We start from the raw sequence: 18,416 nt of genomic DNA, 5'->3' as shown, positions 1-18,416 counted from the left end.
TCAGTAATTAAGAAACCTGCCTTAAGATTTATGTCTGGGGCTCCTTGTCTGTAAAACACACCTACCTTAGGGGGCTGTTAAAAGGATTCAATGAGATGTTAAGTATATACAACTTAATTACAAAGCACTTTTCCCCAACCATTTCAAATTATTTATCTACGTATTCATCCATCCATCCATCCAAAGAACCTCAATAATTGGCCAATAATTCCTAAGTGGAAGAAGCTTTACAACACACGAAGAACTCTTCTATTATGTCACACGAAATTATAAAACAAATTATTTTACATATAAACGATGAAGGTAAAAAAAAATCAGCCAATAATAACTAGCAAGTAGCATTTGGTAATTCTTTTGGTGAGGTCGACTTAAAAATTTATGGAATATTATTTATTTTCGTTGCAAGTCTATCAGAAATCACTAATGGTGTAGCACTGCATTCTTCCCTGCTTTTGGTTCTCAAACTACGTATCTTAGTAAATGCAATTTGCAGACAAACCAAGCCTCGCTAATCAGTGCATCATAGCTACTCTGGCAACGGAAGAAATTCACTGTTTGCCAAGCATCCCATCAGCTGGGTGACTTCACAGCCACTGGAAGAAATGTTTCTCATCTTTGAGTAGATGGAAACTCCAACACTATGCAGTTGCTAAATCCACTTGTCACACCTCCTCCTTTTCTCTACTTCTAAAGTTGCCCTCTAAACTCTTTAGCTGAGGGTGGAAACACACACACACACCCACACACACACAAACACATTTGGCTAAAGGTCAATTCACATAGTGGCAGTGACTTTCGTTTATATGCATTTTCCTTCCCAGCTCTCTCAGTTCTGAGTCAGGCTAAGCAGGAGGCAGAGAGCTCGTCCTCCTCTGCATGGGCGCTTTTTCTTATTTGACTTTTAGACCTAGGAGGAGTAGCGTAGTTGTGTGATACTAGGATATCCACAAGCGGGACGAATTTGGACCAGCCTTATCCCTCACAGTGATCCTTCACTTTGCCTTCTGTTTCAATTTCTCCCAGTCGGTTTACTGACTGACAAAATTCTTTCACAACTAAGTGATCACAGGACAACCCAAGCAATCCAAACCTGCAGGCAACCCCAGACATCCAGGGAACCCTGGCGCGGCTCGGGCCAACCCACACCCACGCGGAATCATTCCATTTATCGGCGACCAATCAGCCCTCCACACGCTCCCGCGCCAGCCAATCCGAGCAAGCGCACGTTGTTCCGGCCACCTCCTCTCAGCCCCCCCCCGGAGCCCCCGGGATCGGGCCAGGGGGCGGGGCTGGGGGGGGGGCTCGGCCCGCCTTGCCCTGAGGCGCTGGGTGCCTTCCAGTTGGCTGCGACCAGCGGTGACTTACAAGTTGGCTGCTGTCGCCTGCGCCTCGGCGGGCCGGGAGGCTGAGCAGTACTGCCGAGAGCGGTGTGAGGTGCTCGGTAGCGCGCCGTAGCTGCTTCCACGTCCTTGCTTCACCTCAGGTAAAGGTAGGGAGAGCCACGGAGCCGCGGCAGGATTGGGGTGGCCCGTGGGGAGGGCGACTGTGGCGCCCGGGGCGTCCTGTCAGGTGCGTCTTCTGGACCTGCTCCAGACCGTGGATCTAGGGGGCTCGCGGTGGACGTTGGGGATGGCGGGCCCCGGCGTCCGGGCGGGAGTGGACCTCACAGATGAAAGAGAAAACTGTGCCCCAGGGAGGGGAAGGGGCGAGCTGGAAGGATCCCAGCCAGGGCTTGCTACTCGCCCCTGCACGCCGCTCACCTATTTAAGTACTTGGAATCCATTAGACCTCAGTGTCCTCAGCTGTTAAATGGGAGAGGGGCGGTGGTAATCCCGCTTGATTTGGGGCAGTCCTGTTCGTTGGAGGGCACTGCGCTTCCTGGTTCTTAGGAGGTGCACAGACAGCACGGGGGCTGCCGCGTCCCACCAGGCTTCGCGGAGGTGATGCCAATGACAAGAGACAAAGTTTTCCCAGGGCTTACTGCCTTCCAAGGTCCCTGCTAAATGTATTAACTCATATAATTTCTCACCAAATTAGTGTCATTGTTTTCACTAATTTACATTTGAGAAAGATTACCTTAGATTTTTAGGTTCAGCAGTCAGGACAAAACTTGACAAATTTTTGGTGGGCCCTGGTTTTTTATATGAAGTCTCTTCCAGCCTGTGATCAGCTTCCACAGTTTTACAAGGGAGCTTTAGGCTCTGAAGTCAGACGCCCTGGTTTGGAATCCTGGCTCCATCACTTAAGAGCTGTGTGATCTTGGAGAAGTGACTCAACCTTCCTGTTGCTATTTTCCCTTTCTGTAAAACAGGGAAAATGTATAGACAATAAGCTACTATTCTCACTTATGGAAGACCTCAAGATATCTAAAGTATGCCCATTTACACCAATCCTAGAGCTTCTGAATAACTAAAATTCCTTTACCATAATGAAACACAATTTCTCAAGGAGGACTATTACTGTTGTGAGGATTAACTAAAATAATGCAATGTAAAGCAGCCAGAAGGACTGACCATGTAGTAAGTGATCAATAAACGTTAGCTATTGTTATTTTTTAAAATCAAGTACAGAGCATTAGTTTTTTTTTAAATCAAGTATTAGAGCATTAGGGGTTTGAACAGTAAGTTGGCTCATTATTCATATTGTAGAAATATACTTCCTTGTTGCATTTCTTTAAATACTGAGCTCCTGCCAGAGCCAGTCTCAAAAAATGAGAAGCTGCTGTACTTGTCTGAGTTAGAAAACTTAACAGTTCAACATTGATTGGAAATCAAGCATATGCTGAAATTTTTATGTTAGTTAGAAAATTTAATTTACAAAGCTTTGGTTTGTACGACATTGGGGAAAGTCCATGGTATGTTAAACTGAAGCTGTTGATGGAAGTGAAAACCATATTAATCAAGTAATGCAGGGTTAGACCATTCTGATACCTGCATTTCTTTAACAAGTGAATTCTGACCTAGTCATATTACAGAAGTCCAAACAGATTTTTATGGCACTCACTTTATATTACAGGTTAAATGTTTTATTATGTTTCATATTTAAAATAGAACCTATGCCATCTCACTGTGACAGATAATTGAGAATAATTGGAGTTGGATTGGTCAAGACTATGGTGCTGATAGATGGCCTCAAGAAAAGTTTTAACTATGATGGCAGCCACTGTCACCACTAGTGATAGCTTCAAAAACATGGGCATAGAAAACGTGAACAAAAAGATTAGTCTAAAGGAAAAACATGGAGGTGGACATTACTCAGCATTTGGCCATGGGACTGACAAGAGTATAAAATCTTTTATATCAACCTATTACATTCTGATAAGGTTAAGTGGTGCCTGTTCTCTCTGACATGTAAATGTTAGAGTTGGATAATTTCCTGATAAAAGGTCCAGATAAGGGAATAAAAGATTGAATTAGTAAAAGGAAGTTCAGAATGGGTTCAGAATGGTATTTAAAACATTTTCCTGACATTCTCCACAGTGGGAGATTGCAGGAGGGCAAATTAGGTGTTTTCCTCTCAATTAACGTCAGTACCCTGTTATATTAGGAGAGAGAGCCAAGACCTTGATAACGCATCTCCCCCAACCCTCTTGGTTCTAGAATATATTAATATTTTGAGAGATGCTCAATTATGCCTGTTTACACAGAGGTAGCAGTTTTAATGGCAACCATTATTTCATTATGGAGTTAATCTTGATGAAAATAATCCATGCAAGACAACTGTTTGGTTAAATACATTGCTGGACGTATTTAATCAGAGAGAGCTTTCTGATTTTGTACTTCTTTCTGTTCCTTTCCTACCTCCTACTGCACCACTCTTAAAAAGGCTATTAATAGAATTTTTTAATGTTTTAGTTTTTGTTGAATAGAATTTTTTAATGTTTTAGTTTTTGTTGTTGTTATTTCCGTGAAAGCTTAAGGGTGGAATAAGTCAACTTTGAGAGTAAAATCTGGATTCCATCTGTTTCTGTAGTTCTAGGACCTGGTATATAATAGATGCTTGATAAATATTTAATAGTAGTCCTCTTTGAGAAATCGTGTTTCATCTTGGTAAAGGAAGTTTTAGTTATTCAGAAGCTCTAGGATTGGTGTAAATGGGCATACTTTAGATATCTTTAGGTCTTCCATAAGTGAGAATGGTAGCTTATTGTCTATACATTTTTCCATTTTTTATTTACTGTGTTCCTACTGAGTGCTAGACATAAGGAGAATTAATATTGAACAAGTCAGATTTCCTGTCCCCCAAAGATTTTACAGTTAAATGGCAGAAGATAACAAGTGAATAATTACAGTACAGAGTTGCTGTCAGAAAATATTGGAGGGGGAACTAACCCAGGTTCAGGGGAGTCCAGGAAAGATAAGTGGAAATTAGGTAATGAAAATATGCCACATTATAAAAGGGCCTGTAAGCTATAGTAAGGAACTTGAACTTTATACTGATCAGTATGAATGAATGATTACTAAGTCAAGTACCTTAAAGTTGTAGATTCTCATCTCTTCTAGGTAGCTAGCTTTCTAGGTAACTTTCTGTGCGCTGGATTTGCCCAGTGATAATGTTTGTTTATGATAATAATAACTTTCCGTTTCACCTTTGATTTCTATCCAAAAGTTTTGAATAAATACTCTTATCTGCCAACCACAGGAACCTAGCAGGTGACCTTTGGGTTTAAAGAATATGTTTAATCATAGTGATCTCTATAATAGATAAATTAAATCTCTTTTACAAGCCTTCTGCAAGAACTTCTGCTTGTTTGTGGCATACTCTTGAATAAAGTCATTGTACTGGCTATCAAGTTGACAGCCTCTTGAATGGAAATGGGGTATATTCTTGACTGAGAGGCTTTTTGAATGAGCTCATGAACTTTTCATCCATGGATTGGATCTATACTTATTATATATTTTGCATCACTTATATAGATCCTAAAAGGTATATTGAATTTTCTTTGTATACTTTCCCATGTTTCTACATAATTTTAGTATTTATAAATTTTAATGGCTTATATGCTCTAATTAGTGGTATTTAAATATTGGCTACAACCTTAATTTATTTCTGTCACTTTAAATTTTTAGATCAGTTAGTTCTGATCCCTGGCTAGACAACAGAATAATTAGTGAGACTATTTTAAAGGACCTAGATTTCTGAGGCCCATTCCAGAACAGAGCCACTGAATTAGACTATTTGGCACTGGGCCCTAAAATATAACACCTAAAAACAGCAACAACTAGTACAAAGCATAAAAAGGTGATTCTGATGTATGCATCCATAGTTGACAACTGCAGCCTTATTCCCATAGAGGGTGAGGCTTGAGATTTCATTTAGATGTTTTCTTGACCTCCTTTCCAGCAATTTGATGGTTCTGTAATGGACAACTTTACCCCTAAAACTCTTTTCTTCTTTAGCGTTTTGCTGAAGATGGAAGGAATAGAGATAGAATAGTGAAAAGTAGGAATTATGCTAAGAAATTGCTGCCCTGGCACCAAAAGAAGACAAAGACCAAGTAATTCTTGTTTTAAGGCAATAACATATCAACAAAATAAGGGCCTACTATGTGCCAGGCAGTGTTCTAGGTGGTGGAGATATAGTGGTGAATAAGACAAGGACCTCTATGCTATTAGTTAGGAATGAGGTGGTCAAAGAGTAGAATCATACACCTATAAATAAGTTATTATATTGTCAGATAATGATAAGCACTATGAAGAAAATAAAGATGTAATAGTAACTTAAGAAGGCTTTATGAAGGGTAGGAGGTTTAAACTGAAATTGGCATTACATTATTATTAGTGATGCTAAGATTTGGGATCTAGCCGTATCAAAGACCCCGAGTCAGCGATAAGCTAGCCTGTTTGAGGGACAGAAAGAAAACCAGTGGGACTAGAACACTGTAGACAATGAGATATGGTGGTGTTAAAAGGAACCTATTCCTATTAAGGGCAATTCCAAGCCTTTTGACTTGAGAACTTGGGCTCAATTGCCATTTTAATAGTAAATTGTTAAAATGAGGAATACTGTGGCAAATTGAGGGAAGCCAGGGGAGGCAAGAGATTCCCTTTAGGCTTGAAGCTTTAAGTAGGCTTCTGGATCTGGGATTTTTGAGCTCATTGAAACAAAGAGGACTGGAGGTAAATGTTTGAGAGTTAACAGCATATATATATATATATATATATATGATACAATCCCTTCCCCTTCCTCCTGTCTTCTCTTCTACTTTTTTGTATGAGTGATTTTAATTGTAAAAAATATGTAATTCTCACCTCTGGCTATGGGTTATTCATCTTGGTAGCAATTAGAAAAAAACTATGCCCAGGTCCTACTCTCAGAGATTATGATTAGTTGATTTGGGGTGAGGGTAGCTATCTTTTATAGCTCTGGTAGGTTATTATATTGTGAAACCAGATTTGAGACCCACTGGCCTATTGCCTCAAACTGTGGTATGTGCTGATGCTAATCTTGGTCTCCATAACAGAGAGAAGTAATGGAAGGCCTGTCTGATGTTGCTTCTTTTGCAACTAAACTTAAAAACACTCTCATCCAGTACCATAGCATTGAAGAAGATAAGTGGCGAGTTGCTAAGAAAACGGTAAATTAGTTCAATTACTTATATTTGGGGTATATCTTCTATCTAATGAATTGGTTGATGACCTTTAAAATTAAATGGAACAACATGGACAAAGACCATACTTTGGATGGATATGCAAGATAAATAATTGAGCTAATAAAGTTGATAGTCTAATGTCACACAGAGGAAGAAATGCATCAGTGGTAATCCTATACTGCTTTCATTAGCTCTTTGGATATTAGACAAGAGAATAGGCTCATGGCAACTACAACCTAAAGAATAGCCTCTTAAGTCAGCCAATAAAATGTATCATTATTAATTTAAGAAAGTGTAGTACTTGAGAGATCGGAATAGTTTCAGGTATATCAAAAAGCCTATGAAGGTAGCTAGTTAGTATTCCTTTTTACTAATGTGACTTGCCTGAACTATTACATGGGTGACTTGAGTGTTGCTAGAACTAATTCTAGAACCCAGGATACTTCTAGTTAAGTGCTCTAGCTATTCCGATATTCAGAATTACTTGGGAAATGATGAGGAAAAAATGTAGGGACAAATTCATGGTAACACTATCATAATAAATGTGAATTGTTTAATTTTTTAAAAGTTATGAACAATGTAAGAATGAAATAGTGTTCCTAGTGTTAGAGTCTGAATGCATCAGTAATGGTAAATAGATAAGACTGGACTAAGATAGTGCCATCATTGAATCTTACAGTGTTTGGATATCATTAAATACACTGAAAATATTCTTTGGAGGTCTATAATTTAAGTACAATATGAAGAAATTTAGGATACAGAAGAAATTCAAATACAAATCCTTTTATGGTATAGATGACTTTTATGTATTCTGAAAAGGTACTGGTTTTATTTTAATGCAAAGACAAATTCTCTAGACTTATAAAATTATCAGTTTTGTGTCTAGGGTTCCACCTATGTAATTATTACCATATAATGTTTTTATTTTTCTAGAAAGATGTAACTGTTTGGAGAAAACCCTCAGAAGAATTTAATGGATATCTGTAAGTACCTTTTTATAGATTTACGTAGCTCTTAAGACATTTCAAAACTTAACTTATATGCATTGTCACTAAGTAGTCATTGCTAGTAAGATTTAGCTTTGTAAGAGTTTTTAAACTTTTTTCTTTTTTTTGAGACAGAATCTCACTCTGTCACCCAGGCTGGAGTGCGGTGGCACAATCTTGGCTCACTGCAACCTCTGCCTCCCGGGTTCAAGCGATTCTTCTGTCTCAGCCTCCCGAGTAGCTCGGATTACAGGCACCTGCCACTGTGCCTGGCTAATATTTTTGTAGTTTTTAGTAGAGATGGGGTTTCACCATCTTGGCTAGGCTGGTCTTGAACTCCTGACATCCCGCCTTGGTCTCCCAAATTGCTGGGATTGCAGGCATGAGCCACCACACCTGGCGATTTTTTTCTAACTTTCCGGAAAGCAAATTGGGCTTATGAATTCAGAGCCTTAAAAATATCCCTGTCCTTTGTGGACTGACTTGGTGGTGAGGAGGTCATAAATAATGATATAAAATGACTGCTAAAATCTGAATTTCTTAGCATTGTATACATGACCCTTCTAATATTCTACATTTACTCAGTGCTGTAGAACATTTTTTCTTAGGAACTTATCTTGAAGAATTTATCAGAAAAATAACAGTGATTTAAGTACTTGCTCTTCTATCACAGCATTATTTATAATATTAAAAATTATAAACCTGAATAAGCAATAATAGGAGACCATTCAGTAAGAAACATGTGTGATAGAATATGATATAGCCTTTAAAAACCACATTTTTGAAGATTATTTAATAACATAAGAAAATAATATATTGTTTTTTAAAGCTTGTAGAGACAACTGCCTTGCATACTTGGAGTAGAATGTTCATATCCTTAAGACTCAGCCATTTTTCAAAATAAAACTGCTGGACCCTGTTAGTATATACAGAATGCTCTGAAGTGAAATGCCAAGGATAACATTTCCAGAAAGATGAATTTTACAATATTTATGATGAGGACAGGGAAATTGGAGTTGGATTAACCATTGTAAGAAAGTATGGAAGTTAATTCTTTAAATTAGTAATTCCCAGTGAGGGCTGAAAGTACCAGGATTACCAAGGGAGCTTTATGTTTGGAGATCTGAAAAGACTTCATAGAGAACTAATGTTTGAGCTAACACTTAAGGGAAGAATAAATATTTCTTAAGGAATGAAAGAGTTCATGTTCTAGGCAGAAGGAATTGCATATCTACTGCATAAACACATATGAGAAACACTGGTGTTTTTTTTCAGATTCTTAAAGGGATATGTGATCAAAAGAGGTAGGACCTGATGTGTTGAGTTGGACACAAAGTGCTCTAACTGAGGCCGTAGCACAGAAGTCAAAAAGGGCAAATGCATGTGAAAGATTTAGTAATAGCGATGGTGGTGGCAATGATAACCAACATTTATTGAGAGCCAAATATTGTTCTAAGTACTTTACATTTAGGAAATCCTCCTGATAAAAACGTAGTGACTGATTAGTTCTGACTATGGAAATGGGGTTAAGAGAAGAAGAAGAGCCATAGTTGAATCTAAGATTTTCTAATTTGACTAGATTAATTTGTATTACCTCCATCTACCCCAAGTTAAAGAATACAAGATGGGAGAGCAGATTTATGGTGGGGGAGATAATATAAGTTTGGCTTGAGTTATAAAATGATTAAATAGCTTCAAATGCTTTAAAAAAAAAAAAAAAGGTACTGGTAGAGCTGAAGCTAATTTCTTATTTCATCTCCTTTCTTTCATCTCCAGAAGTAACTGCTGTCCTGAAGTTATGTGTATTGTTCCTGTTTCATACTTTGACCACATATTTATATATCCATAAACAATGAAAAGCATTATTTGGTGTGTTTTTTATATTCATGTATATGTGTTTGTATGTACATATTTTATTTAGTAATTTGCCTTTTTTTATTAAATATTATGTTCTCAGGATTTAGCCATGTTGTTATATATAAATCCATTATTTTCTCTCTATGTGAATATACCACAATGTTTTTATCTATGTTTGTAGATTCACCTATTGATAGATTTTTAGGCTGTTGTCAATTTTTCTCTATAAAGTACAATGCTATAGTATGCCTCTTGGTATATATCTCTTTGTGCACACGTGTGATTTTCTTTGGGTCTTAGGGATGTATATCTTCCAACCTTACTAGACATTACCAACTTGCTCTCTAAAGTAGCAGTTTAAGGATTCTCATCCCCCTCCATTGACTACTTACTAGTTTTTAATCTCTGTCAGTCTGAGGGGTATTAATCAGATTGTTCTTGTTAGTATTTACTTGATTACTAGTGAAGTTGAAATCTTTTGTGTATTTCTTGACATTTCAGGTTAGTCTTACCATGTCCTTTGCCCATCTTTTCTTAGGATTTTCTTTTTCTCATTGGTTTATAGGAGTTATTGATATATCCTGTATAATAATTCTCTGTTTATATATATATGTGCTACATACCTTCTCCCAGTGTGTGGCTAGTTTTAAAAAATGACTAATTTTTTCTTGTGCGGTATGCATGTTTTTAATTTTAATTGATGTTTTGTATTTTTTGTGTTTTTCTGTGTTTTACATATTCAAGAAATCCCCCCGTACTCTGAGGTCACAAAAATGGTATCTTGTATATTTTTCTTAAAATTTTAAAGTTTTTCATTTTATGTGTTTTTTTGTTTGTTTGTTTGTTTGTTTGTGAAGGAGTCTCACTGTGTCGCCAGGCTGGAGTGCAGTGGCGCAATCTCGGCTCACTGCAGCCTCTGACTACTTGGTTCAAGCTATTCCCCTGCCTCAGCCTCCTGAGTAGCTGGGACTTCAGGCATATGCCACCACGCCCAGCTAATTTTTGTATTTTTAGTAGAGACAGGGTTTCACCATGTTGGCCAGGATGGTCTCAATCTCCTGACATCGTGGTCTGCCCACCTCGGCCTCCCAATGTGCTGGGATTACAGGCATGAGCCACCGCGCCCAGCCCATTTTAGATGTTTTATACAGATATTTAATTTATCTGGAATTAATTATTATGAGTGGTGGAAATAGGAATCTAAGTTTTATTTTCTCCATAAGGATAACTATTGAATCTAGGCACACCATTTATGGAATTGTACATTTTTCCCCACTGATAAGTGATGCCGCCTTTGAAATATGTCAAGTTCTGACATATTTATGAGTCAGTTCCTTGGTGTTCTGTTCTATTGGCCTATTTCTCTGTTCCTAATAAAAAGTTTTTAAAAGTCAGGGTAAAAATATTCATGTACTAGTATGTCAGAGGATAACTGAGGAAAGAATATAAAAATAAACGGAAACCTTATGGCATTCTATAAACTGTTTTTGGCTATGCTATAACATGAAGGGACTTTATTATCTTCATTAGGACACATAGTATAGCCCTCAGTTCTCTTATTAGATTTGAGGACAAAGGGTACATGCTGATAACAATAACTGGTAGAATGTAATTTATCAGAAAAGTTACTGGGTTTTATTCCCTTTAGAAAAAAAAAAAAAAAAACTCTTCATTAGTTTTTTTCTGTTTTTTGAGACGGAATTTCACTCTTGTTGCCCAGGCTGGAGTACAATGGCACGATCTCGGCCCACCTCAACCTCTGCCTCCTGGGTTCAAGTGATTCTCCTGCCTCAGCCTCCCGAGTAGCTGGGATTACTGGCAGGAGCCACCATGCCTGGCTAATTTTGTATTTTTAATAGAGACTGGGTTTCTCCATGTTGGTCAGGCTGGTCTGAAACTCCCGACCTCAGGTGATCTGCCCACCTTGGCCTCTCAAAGTGCTGGGATTACAGGCATGAGCGACCATGCGTGGCCCACCCTTCGTTAATTTTTATTCTTTTTTTTTTTTTTTTTTGAGATGGAATTTCACTCCGTTGCCTAGGCTGGAGTGCAGTGGCATGATCTTGGCTCACTGCAACCTCCACCTCCGGGGTTCAAGTGATTCTCCTGTCTCAGCCTCCCAACTAGCTGGGACTACAGGCGCATACCACCATGCCTGGCTAATTTTTGTAATTTTAGTAAAGACAGGTTTTTGCCACATTGGCCAGGCTGGTCTCGAACTCCTGACGTCAAGTGATCCACTCACCTCAGCCTCCCAGAATGCTGGGATTACAGACATGAGCCACCCTACCCGGCCTAATTTTTATCCTTACTTTGAAAGTTAGCTATGCACTATAAGGGTATGCTGAAATTTTTTATTGTAACAGCAATTGACTTAAACTTTTTTTCTCCAGCTACAAAGCCCAAGGTGTTATAGATGACCTTGTCAATAGTGTAATAGACCATATACGCCCAGGGCCTTGTCGTTTGGATTGGGACAGTTTGATGACTTCTTTGGATATTCTGGACAACTTTGAGGAGGTATCTATTTAGAAACATTACTTTAGACTGTGTGTATGTGCATGAGGGAGGGCATGAGTGAGCCGGAGCATGTGAGCGTGAGCATTTGTACATACTTATATTCATTGCTTTGGGAATAGCAGTCACGACAAAGATACCACAGGGGAGTCCCATGCTGCCTCTTAAAAAGTTTGTGTTTCCCCATACTAATTAATGAGTGTTAGACTGAGTTTGTTTTCCACAGTAGCTATACCCTTGCTGCTTAAAATTATATTCAGCATCCTTCATTGTAAAACTTTAGTTAAGATTCTGAAATCTAAAATTCTGAAAACACCACCGTCATATTTAGGTTTCTAGGTGAATGTGTGCAGCTTTACCATTAATACTAAGCCAACATCAATGACCAAAGATAAAAATGCCACCTTAGATATTCTAAAATTATATAGCCAAAATGACCTGCCCTGTTTCTATTTTTATTAATTCATCGCTTAATGTTTGAATTTTTTAATTAAAATGTTTGATGTTAAAGTATTTGTGGATTGGATCTTAAACACTGAAACAGTCTACATCCCTAATTCCATCTGGAATGTTACGTAGAATAAGACAACTGCATTTAATTAGAAATTTGGATACTGGATAACTTGTACCTCTGTATTTTGATTATATATCTTCTTCATGGCCTTCCAATAGCAGTGAGATTTAGAATACAGATCTAGAGCTGTCAGAATCACTGTAAGAATTATTATAATTATGAAACATTTTAAATAAATATTAGTTTCTTTCCAGAGATAAGTTTATGATATATGAAGCTATGTATGTTTCCATAGTAGTAACACTTGTCTTACCTCTTTTTTTCAGAATTGCTGTGTGATGCGTTACACTACTGCTGGTCAGCTTTGGAATATAATTTCCCCAAGAGAATTTGTTGATTTCTCCTATACTGTGGGCTATAAAGAAGGGCTTTTATCTTGTGGTAATAATCTCAACATGTTATGCTTTTTTTCAGTATGGTTTAAATATTTGTGTGTTCTCGGCTGGATGTTTCTTTCCTTGTGAGATATATTTTCAACTCTGACTCTGTAATCACTAACATTTTTTGCAACTGCTAAACTCTAGGGAGTAAAATAACAATATCAAAAGAGTTTTGAAACCTTTCTGATAAGTTTTAGTTCCCAGTTACACAGTATCCTCTAGGTCAGAGGTAGCAAATGTGGATTACATGACTGCCTCTAAGAAAGGTTTCTAGTAAATGGATTTTCTTCTAAGCCACTCTCAGAAAACAGTTTCTTGGTCATACACATAGAAATACTAGATTTGGTATGTCTTAGAATATTCTTCCTTCCTTGAGCTGTGTTGTATTTTTCTTTTCAAGATTAAAAATACTGCCATTGGAAGGTTCCTGTTTTCTAAAACGTACCTATAGGTAAATTAGTATTGTTTTGTATATAGTATATACTTAAGTTAGCAGTTGTAAGTAAACATCTACTTGTTTATTCTTAACTAGCCGGTACCAAAGTATAATATGGTAGTTGCTGTGGGGAATAGTTATGGTACCATGGATTCGATTATTGGCATCTCGAGGCCTGGGTACTACAACCAAGATTTGTAGCTTCCAAGGAGTACTAAGATGATATGATGTCATGTATTCTGAAGGGATTAAAAGTTTCCCCATTACCTATCTGCCAACCTCTTGTCAGAATCCTCCTTGGTAAGTCTCTTTTTCACTCTGCCATGGTCATTTTGGGATTTAATTTTCGTCTATATGGATAAGAAGAAATATTTAAATAAGAATTCTGGTAATATTTTAAAATGAGAGTTTTATGTCAGTTATTGCTATTAATAGTGCTATTTTAAAAATTGCCTTATAGGAATAAGTCTTGACTGGGATGAAAAGAGACCAGAATTTGTTCGAGGATATAACCATCCCTGTGGTTGGTTTTGTGTTCCACTTAAGGACAACCCAAACCAGAGTCTTTTGACAGGATATATTCAGACAGATCTGCGTGGGATGATTCCTCAGTCTGCGGTAGATACAGCCATGGCAAGCACTTTAACCAACTTCTATGGTGATTTACGAAAAGCTTTATGATAGGCAAAATACATTCAAACTTGTAGTACTGTGGATCAACTCTTTCTCTCAGCTACATGGCCTGTAAAAATCATTGATTCCACTCTTCTGCATAGCCGGTAGAAAAATCTGAAATGTTTTTGGTTCACTAGTACAATGTTTGGTTTTATTCCTAAAGTAAATAGCTATCTAAGAGAGGGCATTTTCATTTTTTTTTTTTTTTTAATTTTGAGACAGGCTCTCACTCTGTTGCCCATGCTGGAGGGCAGTGATATGATCACAGCTCACTGCAGCTTTGATCTGACCGCTCAAGGGGTTATTCTACCTCAGCCTCCTGAATAGCTGGGAATACAGGTGCACGCCACTCTGCATGGCTGATTTTTGTTTAATTTTTTGTAGGGATGTGGTCACACTATGTTGCCCGGGTTGGTCTTGAACTCCTGGCCTCAAGCCATTCCCCACCTCAGCCTCCCAAAGTGTTGGGATTATAAGCGTGAGCCACCATGCCTGGCCCCAGTTTAAAATGTGGAATTCAGTTGGTGTCCAAGACTTACCTTGAGACTCTTAAAAGCATCCGTCTGTAACTAGAACAAATACAGTCTTAGATTTATCCAAGTGCCTAGATATCATTTTATAATGATTAGAATTGAGTATTGTGGGTCCCCTAATTCTGTGGGTGCCTTAAGTGAGAATTTCTAAATGATTTTCACATTCTAAATGACTTTGGGTTTTGAACTCTCCATCTAGTTTACTTCTAAAATGAGAACTTGAGGCAATTCAGGTGTCCAGGCAAATCTTTGTATTTATTTATTTTTTTGTGTACATGCCCACATCTCGAAATCCATTTCAGTGTTTAATGTTAGTTGTTTATGTGTTAGTATTCTTGTGTCTACTGTTTTGTTGTTGTTAATATGGGTAAAGTGAGCCCTGAAATACATGCTAAACAAGACGTGAAATGCACAAAGGTATATAGTGTTTCAAGTGCATGATAGTTTGATCTGTGTTTTACTTTATTGTGTTTTCTTGAGTGTAAAGAAAGAATAAATCATAGTTCTTCATACCCATTTTGACAAAGTGGAACAATGAAGCTGTTTTTTGCTTTTGTTTTTATTTATTTTTTGCCACTGGTGATGATAGATTTCAAAAAACAAAAGGTGGCAGCAGCACAATGTTCATGGTGAATTATCTTATAGTATCTAGATTGATCAAGATCTGACAGAAGGAATGCACAAAGGATTCTATATTCTTAATGATTTATTAATTACCAGTATCCTTTTCTAAATTGAATGTACTTTTGAATTACTAGGTTTCTCCTTTTTTTTATTTGTTCTGCAATAGTGAAAGAAAACTCAGTAGTTTAGTTTCAGTTTCCCATGGAAATTGGTAAATGTTAGTTTTGACCTCATCTATTTTTTTCATTTGTTTTTATTAGTGTAGAGTAGGAAGTCTCATATTCTACTATTCTATCTAGGATGGTGAAATTCCAAAGGTGCCTAACTTGAGTAAGGGATTTGTGACAAGATAGTATATATTACTATAAGGGCTATTATTTCCTGAACTGGATGTCCCTAAAAGCAAATAAACTGCCCGCTATCTCTACTCTAGTGCCCTCTTTGTCCTTATCAACATATACCTCCAATAAGTAATTACATAATTCACTGTTAAACATGGACCCACTCTAGATAAAATTACCCTCATGGAAACATTTTCATTGTGAGAATGATGAATTTAAAAATTGTGTTTGAATCACCTAAAATGTGTGTGCAGCTTCTAGATGGCCCCTTAGATCTGCTGGGCTCTAGCTGTGTACTTTAAAAAAAACAAAAACAGCTTTATTGATATATAATTTACATATTATATAATTTACCCACTTTCAAGTACCTAATTCAGTGATTTTTTTTAATACATATGTAGAACTGTGCAGCCATCAACACAATCTGGATTTAGAACGTTTCCATCATTCCAAAAGACTCCTTTTGTCTTTTTTGCAGACTCATACCTAACACAAATCTAAAGTTTATCACTGTTGCCAGGACAATTACAGCAGGTTTTGTTTGGTTTCATTTTTAAGAGTGGAGATGTTCATGATTCTAAGCTCAGGAATCTTGTCATCATGTATTAAATATGTTATCTCATACTATAATGATATAAAAGCTTAATGATGTGGGTTGAGGTGGATATTAACATAAATAATTGAGTCCGCTGCTTCTATAGCAATGCTATAGGATAGAACAATAATGTAAGTGATATATGTAATTAAAAAATTCTAGAAGCCACATTAAAAAATAAAAATAAACAGCTGAAGTTAATTTTAATATTTTATTTAACTCAGTACATCCCAAATATTATCATTTTAACATGTAATTGATGTAAAGATTTATTCTGATAGTTTGTATTGTTTCTTGTACTAATTTTTTGAAATCCGGTATGCATTTTACAAATTTGGGCAAGCCACATTTTAAGTGCTCATTAACCACATGAGGCCAGTGGATACTGTGTTGAATAGCACAGTGCTATAGCATATTTATTAATTTGTCTTGTAGTAAGATGAAATAGACAATAATATGGAATAATATCTTAAATGGAAATTTTTGCTAGTCTCTAGAGCCTTCATTGCTTGATAAACAGGACATCTAAACTTTAGATATAAATCAGTTGTCAATGAGATAAAATTATTGCCAGAAAATATTTTCCTTCAAAGATAAGTAACTTTTGATATGGCAGTTGGTGAAATGAAAGAATATAATCTGCCTTCTTGTTAAATGGTTGACTATTTTCTGTAGCTTATAGGTAGTATGTATTAGAAACTTGTGTATGTGGGAAATATTTGGCATAATACTGTTTTCAGTACATAGTAGCTATTTTTTAAGGAAATTAGTTTCATACAAGAAAAAGATTATTATAAAAGTGATACTTTTGCATGAAATATTAGTTTGTGTTGATAACTCTTAGTTAACCCTTAAAGTTTAAAACAGTACTCAGAAAAAAATAATGAGAATCTAGTATTCTGTAGTTAACTAATCTATAACATAAATTGCTAAAGTAGTAGGGAGCTTGTAAATGTTAAAAATCTCTTTATTTCAGTGTTCATTCAGGTTGGATATATTTGAAATTGTAGATTTCTATCTGTAAAATATCTCCTAGTTAATAGAATTTTTTTCCTTCCCCTCCCTTCTCCCTTCTCCTCCTTTTCTAACCGAAGGGCATTTTATCAACAATCATGTTGAATTCAATTAATATCTCAAGCTAAAAAACTGTGTAATTGAGGTTGTATCTGGAGAAGATGGGAAAACATTGTATAATTTAAGCCGTTAATTGTCTATTGAGCTTTTAGGTCTGAGTAATTGCCTTTCATACAGATAAAAGCTTTACCTCTTTTCTCAAGAGTGTACCACCATCCTTAGAATCAGGTGTTTAAATCCAGTTTCTTTTAATTAAATGGGACTGTAGTGATCCCCACCCTATAGAGAAATCAGCAGAACCAGAGAAGCTAAGGGACTTGATCAGGTTTCCCTTAGAACCTGTGTTATATAATTGCCTGCCTGCTGTATCTTCCATGTCTTTCTTATTCAACTTCTAGAAGTAGAGAAGTTTGGGACTTGAGTGTAGAAGAAACATCAGAATAATTTCAAAAAACAGGAAGTTGGAACTATAATTTTTAAATTATTGTATTGTTTTTACAGATTTTACATGTATAGTTAAATATTAAAATTCGTCTCTTGCAGTTCAATAAAAGCTATTGTATAGATTTTAAGAAGTTTATATAATTCTTTTGTGAACCAATATGTAAAATTAGAACATTTATTAAACTAATAATATGTATTAGTATCAATAAAATATGTATTTATTTTTAAAGTGGTATGAAACAGAATAAAAATTTGTAGACACTCTTAAAACTGGTCATTGATATTATCTTTGTAATTTAACATTAAGTACTATCTATCTAGTTTCATATGCCTGAATTTAAAGTATGTAATTTAACTTCCTGAATTCTTACAAAAGAAAAATATAAACCTGGAAAATCAAGTTAACAACACCCATGCTGATCTCTCCTGCCAGTGTCTCATATAATATTAGCTATTATGTGATACTGCTGAATCTTTATTTGCTATTATATATTCAGAACAAATAATGAATATATTCTGCCTTTGTAAATTATGGACAGGATTTATTGTACACATGTTGAAATAATTGTGATACCTTGATTAGGAATTATGATATTTTGTTTGGAATTGAAAAAAACTAAAAGAAGTGATTACAAAGACACCCGCGATCTATGTTATAAGAAGGCAGTTAGGGATGCTGTGGGAAGTATGTAATAGGAAATGTGACTGTGAAGCAGGGAGTTACTTTCGTCATTTAATAAAACATCTGGTACTATGGTTTGAATATTTGTGTTCCCCTAAAACTCACT

At 36.4% G+C, this 18,416-nt stretch overlaps 1 protein-coding gene across 4 annotated transcripts; it reads left to right on the top strand.

Annotated features, from left to right (window-relative positions):
* Positions 1-1,272: 1,272 nt before the first annotated feature.
* STARD4 (StAR related lipid transfer domain containing 4) lies at positions 1,273-17,898 on the top strand. 4 transcript variants are annotated; one of them, XM_055298364.2, is made up of 6 exons: positions 1,273-1,483; positions 6,464-6,577; positions 7,526-7,575; positions 11,829-11,955; positions 12,793-12,907; positions 13,803-17,898. In XM_055298364.2, exons 2-6 carry the CDS (start codon positions 6,473-6,475, stop codon positions 14,021-14,023), a joined length of 618 nt encoding a protein of 205 aa, XP_055154339.1. In that variant the 5' UTR covers positions 1,273-1,483; positions 6,464-6,472; the 3' UTR covers positions 14,024-17,898. The 4 variants fall into 4 exon arrangements, with proteins under 4 accessions (XP_055154339.1, XP_063468970.1, XP_055154341.1 ...); XM_063612900.1 differs by having other exon boundaries at positions 1,280-1,489; XM_055298365.2 differs by lacking the exon at positions 6,464-6,577 and having other exon boundaries at positions 1,312-1,483.
* Positions 17,899-18,416: the final 518 nt, after the last annotated feature.

The sequence above is a fragment of the Symphalangus syndactylus genome, chromosome 11, assembly GCF_028878055.3.
Source record: "Symphalangus syndactylus isolate Jambi chromosome 11, NHGRI_mSymSyn1-v2.1_pri, whole genome shotgun sequence".
Taxonomy (NCBI): Eukaryota; Metazoa; Chordata; class Mammalia; order Primates; family Hylobatidae; genus Symphalangus; species Symphalangus syndactylus.
This window is presented reverse-complemented; position numbering and strand designations above follow the sequence as displayed.